General features: G+C 33.9%; 1 protein-coding gene across 1 annotated transcript; it reads right to left on the bottom strand.

Moving 5' to 3' along the window:
• Positions 1 to 202: 202 nt before the first annotated feature.
• Positions 203 to 3,979, bottom strand: LCN1 (lipocalin 1). The gene is made up of 5 exons (XM_074284849.1): positions 3,745 to 3,979; positions 3,033 to 3,103; positions 1,688 to 1,807; positions 928 to 1,029; positions 203 to 354 (listed from the first exon to the last, which is right to left on the bottom strand). Exons 1-5 carry the CDS (start codon positions 3,747 to 3,749, stop codon positions 203 to 205), a joined length of 450 nt encoding a protein of 149 aa, XP_074140950.1. The 5' UTR covers positions 3,750 to 3,979.
• Positions 3,980 to 10,212: the final 6,233 nt, after the last annotated feature.

Genomic DNA, 10,212 nt, shown 5'->3' with positions numbered 1-10,212 from the left:
TTTACTTTTCACCCAGCTGTTTTGAATTACATAGAACTTTTGACCATATCCTTTAGAAACCATAAGTTTCTTAACCTTTGGAAATCTAGGATTCTTGGCCTCCCAAGGAGGTAAGTGCACCTGTTCTAGTTGTTACCCACTTCTTATTCATTTGTCCCCAGTAAAAGCTCAAAAGAAAGAGACTGAGTCAAAAGTAATTGCTTCAGAAATTTATTAGCATTAGAAAGAAAATATTAGAAGATGTAGGAGGTGGCTTAGAAGAGAAATCAGATATAGGGATTTGTTGATCATCTGAGGAAACAACTGGGATTTCCTGGATATCACAATTCTGAAATGGATAGGATTTGTCTTCTCCTAGAAAACATCAAAGGGAAAGTTAGTGATAGTCCTAAGAATTGTATTAGAAAATAGAAATGATAATTTCCCATGAGCTGGCAGGGCCCAATCCTAGGGTGCAAGAGGTTCAGAAAAGGCATACTAAATATTAGCACAGAAATTCAAAGCAACACTGAAGCCTATTTGAAATATGTTTTATTTTATTTTGTTTTTTAAATGGCCATCCATCCTCAGTTATGGCTAAGCTGAACCAAATGGATACTTAATTCCTAACTAATGTTTAGATCTAGGTTATTCCGGAACATGCTCTTAGAAGACTTTAAAGATCACCTACCTCAATCATGTTTTGGAACGCAGGCCTCTGCAGAAACAAAGACATATATGAATGCATTTACTTGCCAAAAGTACTTGCTACCACAAAGCTCCCCAGCTGAATAATGGTTTAAGCAATTAGATATGGTCTGTTAAGAAGTTAGGATAGAACAGCTGCTAAGGTAAGGAAATAAGGAGAATGGAGAGGGAAGGGAGTGGGATACAGCACAGAGGATTAAGGGACAAGGGAGGGTAGAGTCAAAACTCCATTGCTATTACCTCCAAACTTAGGGAAAATGATTTTACTTTCATCATAATTTCTCTGTTTTGTGATCTCCAGATATTCTTCCATAGCTTGAGGGTCTGCTTCTTTGTTTGGACCTGCAGGAAGAGATCAGGCTGAATAAATTATTAGTTCTTAGTAGACCCTTCTCTAATTCTTATTCCTACAATAGACACCTTCTATTGTGAAAGTCTCTGGTTTAGTAAGTTGAATTGACAGCATAAAGAAATAACAGAAGAGAACTTAGGGGAAGAGTAACATTTTTTATATTCTGCCAACAAATTCCCTACCTCCAATGCTCCCCATCATCATCTTTATGGAAAATGCCTATATAAATGTCTCATATTTGCATTTTAAAAAAGATCCTAATGCCCTAAAATTTCCAGAAAAGTAGTGACAAAAAGAACAAGGAATGAAAACACTTTTGCATGTTTGCCTTCTTCTATTTAGTTCAAATCAGGATTTCCCTCATATTGTCTCATTAAAGACACATTGAGTTAGTACCTGCAACTAGGAAATTTGTTACTTAATAAGACTTATGTTACCATCAACATGCAGCAGACAAAATTTTTGAAATAATTCATGAAATAGCCTCTTTTTTGGATTTTTATTTATTTCAAATTCAAAATGGATGAAGAGAGGAGAAATTCCCCTTCACCTCCTCTTTGGGGGAATCCATATGGTCAGGTTCCAGTAGCTGCCCCATATTTTGATATTGTTATCTTGCTGGGATGCACAGAATTACATGTTACTTACCCAAAAGTTTAGCCACTTTGAAATGTTCTCCATGGAATTGGCCTTCACACTCAAAAATCCAATTATCTGGCACAGAGGTCTTGGTTACATGCACTTTGTGTTCATGCTCGAAGTTCCTCTCTGTGGAGAAGCAGTGGGAAATATAGTTTCAGCATTCTTAATCTTCTTAGAAAAGAGAAGAGACTAAGGCAAGTTTTAGATTCAATGTTTTGCTAAGTAGCCAGCATCCAAGGATCACAAAAGATACTTGTTAGGACAGCTTCCCCTTCAACTATATATACCATTTTTTTTTCCAACTTGCCATTGAAATTATCATGTAATATTGTCTGTTATAAGACCACAGGATGCAATGACTTTGAATTTTCAAGAACCTTAAAAACATTTAATCTAATTCCTCATGTTAAAAATAAGGAAATAGACATTCAATAAGGTTAATTAATTGAGTCAGAGATAAAGTAATAGATAGAGACCTAACCTTTGTTAGATCTGAGTTCAAAACCTTGCTCTCACTCCGACCAATTCACTTAACTTCCCAGGGACACAGGTAACTCTCTAAGACTGTATGTTGGAGAACAGATGCTGATCTTTTTGATACAAAGTTCACTCATTGAAAATTCCTGATGCCAGATAAATCATAGGTCAGATCCAATCTGCTTGTGCCTTAAACAGGAGTGATGTTTTATTTTAATTTTACCCATTATTCATTGAATAGCACTATTCTCTGAATATTAAAGTTAATTAATACATTTGAATGAGGGCATTGTCCGGTCTTTAGGACATGCTTCATGATCTACTCTGTTCAGTATATAAATGGATTCTTCCATCTTCACATCAACAGAATTTTGAGACAGTTTAATTTTATTCTTGGCATCTCTTCCACCCTCCTAATTCCAGAGTCCCAGACACCCATCTGTGCTGTGGTACCCCACCTTTACACATCCCTCTAAGAAGCACTCTTCATGTTAATGTACCCTTTTATCTCCTGTATTTCCTAATTACACATGGGAATCCTTAGAATAGCCTCCATGAAACACTGTCTTAAAGAACTATCTAGTGGTGAATATTTCAGAGCCAGGGATAGAGGCTAAGGATGTGTTCTTATGGTTTGCCAATGCAAAAGTTAAGGGTAGCCTGCCTTTGCCACCCTGAGCTAAACTGGGTCAGGGATATAGTCAATCATGTCTACAGGAAGACAGACTAATTCAGTCTGTGTCATGGGAAAAACTGTCCAGGTGTTGTCAAGCAGACTCAGACTTTGGGCATTAGGGCTACAGAGAGGTCTCAAGTTCAAATCACCTGTGATTCCTTAATACAGTGCCTTTAATGTGGCATTGGGGTTACTTACGTATGTTGTATTCATTGGAATTTTCTGTTTTCTCCAACATCAGTTTAATTCCTTTGCACTCGCCATTCTTCCTGAGAAACAGAACATATAGGAATAGTTTTGCTGGAGATAAGAAGTAATGTCATCAAAAATCTTGAAAGGGGGCTTGAATCCCTTGCTCTTGACCCAGTCCTCAATTGCGGAAAGTAAAGCACAAGCAGATCAATACACAAACCTGTACTCAATTTCCATTCATAAATAATTATGATTTCCCATCCATCTTTTGACCACCAGATATTCTGAAGGTCAAGTGAAACAGCTGGGAATCATAGAATACCATGATCTCTAAGGAATAAAAATCAAAGGTAACTCTAAGGGAAATGAGGAAAGACACATGGAATAAGTAGGCTGAAATGTAAAACCTACAATGATAACTAACTAGTGTGATAAAGGCACTGACAGAAGAAATGAGGGAAATTAGAGGAAGCCTGAGACCGTTTGGGAACTAGTAGTTAGACAATGACTCAGTCAACCAATGGTTGCTAAGGAAACACTTCACCCATTGGTGGTAAAAATAAGCCCAATTTTCATATTAATAGGTGAAAATATAACTACTAAGTGATCAGGTTAGGTGAGCAGAGAATATAGAATTATCAGCTCTAGTTGTGGTCCATAAACAGGAGTTATAAAAGAATAAACAAGCTTATAGAGCTATTTTATGCAGGCTACTTACATCATGGTAAATTTGGCCTCCACATTACCATTATCAAGTTGGGAGATGGTAATGGGTGAGAAGGCCTCAGGCTTTTTCTCCTCAGGAACTTCCTTGTTTGCCACAATAGCATTTATATGATATATGCCCTAGAGAGAACGAAAAATGAGTGAGGAAGATTTCTCCCCTCCACAAATTTTCTCAGATAAATACTTCTATACTCGGCCCTTTCTTTGACCATAAACTTAACTTAAACAAAAATTGCCCTAGCCTCTACATCAGGCATCATAATGGAGCTGATAGCATAATGGGCAAATGAGAAGTTGGCAGGAAGAGGTCAATGGCTTTAACCAAACATCCAAACCTATAATAAAGTTACCCCAAGTGTTCCATGACACAATTTGAAGCAGAGATTTCGCTTTAAACCCATTAACTAAATCCCTATAGATAGTGACTTTGAATCCTTTGAGACCTAATTCCACTTTGGAATATGACTTGTTTGGAATGTTTGTTTGGAGACAAAATTATTGTATCCCTTTCCAGTTCTAGCAAAAAGAAGAATAAAATCCTTGCTTGAATATCTACTTCCTACACATACTCAATGTAATATTGTCTAGTTGAGTCCATGGTTCTAAAGTCACTGCCCCTTGTAGAATAGGATCTCAAGAGCTCCACATCATCCTAAAAGAATCCAGGGGGGTTATAATTTTGAAATGATAGCCTCTTTCTAGCATACATGCCCCTTCCAGTCCACAAGATGCCCCAATGCAATCTTACCCCCAATTTTCCAGAAAAGTTTGATTCTTCAGCATGGAGGATGGCGAACAGACTTAGTGCTATGGTTAGAAAAAGGACCTTCATCTTGGCAAACTTTCACAGGGCTTTCCCTTCAAGCACTCAGTGAAGCTGGTTAGAGTGTGTATTCCTCTCCTAAAATCTGTCTCTCTATATATCTTGAGATCAATGTGACACTGAAAACTGATCTCTTTTTTACACAATGCTTGTCATACAATGGGGCAATGGGGGCATAGGGAGAAGTTAAATAGCATATTATTATTTTTGGAACCATCACACCTTTCTCATTTGTCAATGACTATTCATTAAAATCCATCCAAAGAATCAACAAAACCTATTTTTTGAGCATCTGCAATCTCTATGAGTTTTAATAATTGAAGCTCTTCTCTTGGATAGGCCAAGCAAATATAATAAAGATGACAATACTCCCTAATCTATCAAACTTCCAAGAAACTATTTTACTGACCTATAAAAAATAACAACAAAATTCATCTGGAAGGACAAAAGGTCAAGAATTTTAAGAGAACTGATGAAAAAAAAATCAAATGAAGGTGGCTTAGCTGTACCTGATCTAAAATTATATTACAAAGCAGTGGTCACCAAAACCATTTGGTTCTGGCTAAGAAATAGATTAGTTGATCAGTGGAATAGGTTAGGCTCACAGGACAAAATAGTCAATAGCGTTAATAATCTAATATTTGACAAATTCAAAGGCCCTAGCTTTTGGGATAAAAATTCACTATTTGACAAAAACTGCTGGGAAAATTGGAACCTAGTATGGCAGAAACTAGGCATTGACTCACACTTAACATCATACACCAAGATAAAGTCAAAATGGGTTCATGATCTAGGCATACAGAATGAGATTATAAATAAATTAGGGAAACATAGGATAGTTTACCCTCAAGCCTGTAGGTGAGGAAGGAATTTGTGACCAAAGAAGAACTAGAGATCGTTATTGATCACAAAATAGAAAATTTTGATTATATTAAGTTTAAGTTTTTTGTACAAACAAAACTAATGTAGACAAGAGTAGAAGGGAAGAAAAAAACTGGGAAAACATTTTTTTTCTTATACAGGTTCTGATGAAGGCCTCATTTCCAAAATATATAGAGAATTTACTCTAATTTATAAGAAATCAAGCCATTCTCCAATTCATAAATAGTTCGATGAATAGACAATTTTCAGATGAAGATACTGAAACTATTTCTAATCATATGAAAAGGTGCTCCAAATCACTATTGATCAGAGAAATGCAAATTAAGACAGCTCTGAGATACCACTACATACTTCTCAGATCGGCTAAGATGAAAAGAAAATGTTAGAGGGGTTGTGGGAAAATGGGTCACCAAAGCACTGTGTAGTTGTGAATGGATCCAACCATTCTAGAGAGCAATTTGGAACTATGCTGAAAAAGCTGCCAAGCTATAATCCATCAGTGTTACTACTGGGCTTATATCCCACAGAGATATTAAAGAAGGGAAAGCAACCTGTATGTGCAAAAATGTTTGTGGCAGCCCTTTTTGTAGTGATAAGGAATTAGAAATTGAATGTATGCCCATCAATTGGAGAATGGTTGGGTAAATTGTGCATATGAATGTCATGGAATATTATTGTTCTGTAAGAAATGACCAGCAGGATGAATACAGAGACTTGGAGAGACTTACATGAACTGATGCTGAGTGAAATGAGCAGAACCAGGAGATCATTATACACTTCAACAACAATACTATATGATGATCAATTCTGATGGACGTGGTTCTCTTTGACAACGAGAGGATCCAAATCAGTTCTATTGATCAGTAGTGAACAAAACTAGCTACACCCAGCGAAAGAATGTTTTTTCTTTTAAATTCTTTCAAACTGAGAAATGAGTGTGGACCACAACATAGCATTTACACTCTTTCTGTTATTGTTTGCTTGCATTTTTGCTTCCCAAGTTATTTTTACCTTCTTTCTAAATCCAATTTTTCTCGTGTAGCAAGACAACTGTATAAATACATACATTATATTTAACATACTTTAAGATATTTAACATGTATGGGACTCCCTGCCATCTAGGAGAGGGGGTGGAGGGAAGGAGGGGAAAAGTTGGAACAGAAGTTTTTGCAAGGGTCAATGTTGAAAAATTACACATGAATATGTTTTCTCACTAAAAAGCTATAATAAAAAATTATTTCAACTAGTTTTTTAGTTGATTCCTAGGATCTTCCAACTATATCATCATGTCATTTGCAAACAGTGTGAGTTTTGTTTCCTCATTGCCTAATCTAATTTCTTCTATTTATTTTTCTTCTCTTTTCTATAGCTAGCATTTCTAGTATAATGCTGAAAACTGGAGGAAGGCTTCTAGCTAATTCCCATTGCAGACAATATATAATGATGATTTTAAAATAAAAACTACTTAACATTTTAAGAAAAGGTCCATTTATTCCTATGCTTTCTAATCATTATTGGGAATAAGTATCATATTTTGTTCCAATCATGATTTTTGTTTATTTTGTTATTGATCTTTTATGTTAAATTCTCCTAATATTGAACCAGCCCTGATATAAATCCCACTTGGACAAAACTATGAGAATTGTTATATTCTCCTTGCTAGTGTTTTATTTGAAATTTTTGCATCAATATTCATGAGGGAAATTGGCCTATAATTTTCTTTCTCTATTCTTGCTTTTTCTATTCTAGATTCAACACCATGTTTGTGTCATAAAAGGAATTTTTAAAGACCACATCTTTATCTATTTTCCCAAATAGTTTGTATCATTATAATCAATTTTTCTTTATTTTAAAATTAAAAAATTTACACAATAAGTTACATATTAAGAAAAACATTAGCATTCATTTTTAGTAATAATTTTACCTTTACTGAGAATCATAGAAGGATAACAGAAAGCAAGGATAAATTATATACAATCAGAGCCAATAACTATTACCCTAAAGCAGATGTTTCACTCTAAGTCTCCATAAATCAAATTTTGTACAACATTTCTATATCAGAAAACAATGATCTCTTCATATGCAATTGTTTGGTTTATGCTAGTTTGACCTTTGATATTGCTAAGCCCTTAACAAAGTAGTTGTATGTTATTTGAATCCTAAATGTGTTTCACCATCTCTCCTCATTCTCATCCTCAACACAGGGATGGCATTCACATTTTTTCTAAGTAACTTTTCTTATTTCTGTTATTTGTTCAACATTTTGGATGTAGAGCCACTTGAATATATACATTTCTCATCTGAAAAATTACTTAATATTAACAAAGCTTCAGGTAGTTTTTTTTAAAAATCAAAGTAAAAGGTATAATTTGTTTCATAGTTTCAATTTCTTATTTTAAATCTTATCTTGTTTTTATTTTGTTGTTATTTTATTTTCCCCAGTTACATGTAAAAGCATTTTTGTTATACATGTATATGCTTTTTTACATTTCCATACGATTCATGTTGAAAGTGAAAAATCAGAACAAAATCAGAAAACCATGAGGGGGAAAAACTGTGAAAATAATATGTTTTGATCTACATTCAGTCCTCATATTTCTTTCTCTGTATGAGCATACTGTATTTTATCCAAAGTTTATAATGTATACTGGAAAAAGGGAAGCAAGATAGTCTCTTTTTCAAAGTGGAAACATCAGAAATATGTCATTCAAGAAGCATTTGTTAAATACCTACTCTCTGCAAGATATTATGTTAATCACTGAAGAAAAAAATCAACAAAATGAAATAATCCTTCCCCCAAAGATTTTATCCTCTAATAAGCCAATAATATTAGACATCTCTCTTAATGTATTTTATCACCTCTGAATACCTAAAATAGTTAAGGGACTATTAATCAATCCAATTAACGAACCAATATCATAGGCTAGACATACAAAGACAGAAATGAAACATTCCCTAGTTTCAAGTACTTCACATTCTATCTAACATTTATATATGTAAGTATATATAAAATAAATATGAAATAATTATGTTATGATACAGATAGAAGACCCTACTATATGGTATATAGATCAGATACAAAGGAAATGAGAAATTAAAAAAAAAACTAAGAAAGAAATGTATTAATTTTTGCCATATGTTCTTGTTACTTGATATATTTAAACAAAATGGGGAGGGTGCATGGGTGTGTAGAGAAAACAGTGATTTTTGTGCTTGTAAAAATCTTGACAATGGCCATGACTTCCATTCTGTTCTTCTGGTCTTGCAAAGATATACTTTAAGTTAATTTACATTAACTCAATCCTAACCAATTGAGTCATGATTTTTTTTAGGATTAACAATTTTTTAAAAAAAAATTTAAATTCAATTTTTTAAATTTGTTTTTAAATTTTTAAATTTTTATTTTATTTTCAATTCAAATTCTCTCCCTCTCTTCCCTTCTTTCTTACCAATTGAAGTGAGGAAAAAACTTATTTACAAATATGTTTAGAAATAGAAAACAAATCCCCACATTAGCCATGTTCTCCCCTGACGCCCAAAAAATTAAAGAAAAGAAAAAGCAAGCTACAAAAGAAAGCATACTTTAGCTTGTACTATGAATCCACTATCTTCTTATTTAGAGTTAAATAGTTTCATTATGAGTCCCTTGGAATTGTGGTTGATCATTATGTTGATCAGAGTTCTCAAGTCTTTTAAAGTGAATTATTTTTATGATGTTGTTTTTATCATGTAAATTATTTTCCTGGTTCTGATCACTTCATTTTAAATCAGTTCATACAACTCTTCCTCAGTTTTTATGAAATTACCTCTTTTATCATTTCTCACAGAACAATAGTATTACTCAACATCCCGTTTATTTTCTCATTTTAATTCCATTGCTTTTATTTGGGCACAAATTTGTAAATTTTATGTAATAATAATTTGTTAGGTTCTTACTAAGTGCTAAGTTGGTACTTAACAATTCTCTAGCTCAGAATTCACACCTTTAGTTCAAAATTTTTTTAATTTATTTTTTATTTTTTTATTAATTTTATAATTATAAATTTTTTGACAGTACAATATGCATGAGTAATTTTTTATAACATTAGCCCTTGTATTCATTTTTCCAAATTTTCCCCTCCCTCCCTTTAGTCCCTCCCATAGATAACAGACAATCCCATACATATTAATTGTGTTACAGTATAACCTAGGTACAATATATGTGTGTAAATCCAATTTTCTTGTTGCATGTTAGAAATTGGATTCTGAAGGTATAAGTAACTTGAGTAGAAAGACAGTGGTGCTAATACTTTACATTCAATTCCCAGTGTTCCTTCTCTGGGTGTAGCTGTTTCTGTCCATCATTGATCAACTGGAAGTGAGTTGGATCTTCTTTATGTTGAAGATATCCACTTCCATCAGAATATATCTTCATACAGTATTGTTGTTGAAGTGTATAGTAATCTTCTGGTTCTGCTCATTTCACTCAGCATCAGTTCATGTCAGTCTCTCCAAGGCTCTCTGTATTCATCCTGCTGCTCATTTCTTACAGAGCAATAATATTCCATAACATTCATATACCATAATTTACTCAACCATTCTCCAATTGATGGACATCCATTTATTTTCCAGTTTCTAGCCACTACAAAAAGAGCTGCCACAAATATTTTGGCACATACAGGCCCCTTTCTCATCTTTAGTATTTCCTTGGGATATAAGCCCAGTAGTAGCACTGCTGGATCAAAGGGTATGCACAGTTTGATAACTTTTTGGGCA

This window comes from Sminthopsis crassicaudata, chromosome 2 (assembly GCF_048593235.1).
Source record: "Sminthopsis crassicaudata isolate SCR6 chromosome 2, ASM4859323v1, whole genome shotgun sequence".
NCBI classification, from domain to species: domain Eukaryota; kingdom Metazoa; phylum Chordata; class Mammalia; order Dasyuromorphia; family Dasyuridae; genus Sminthopsis; species Sminthopsis crassicaudata.
Note: the sequence above shows the minus strand (reverse complement) of the source record. Positions and strands in the feature narration are given on the sequence as shown.

Coding starts and splice junctions, on each gene's coding strand:
- LCN1 (XM_074284849.1), bottom strand. Junction 1,808..3,032: donor TTCCAATGAATACAACATAC/GTAAGTAACCCC, acceptor GCTTCTCCACAG/AGAGGAACTTCGAGCATGAA. Junction 355..927: donor CATTTTCCCTAAGTTTGGAG/GTAATAGCAATG, acceptor GATGTTTTCTAG/GAGAAGACAAATCCTATCCA.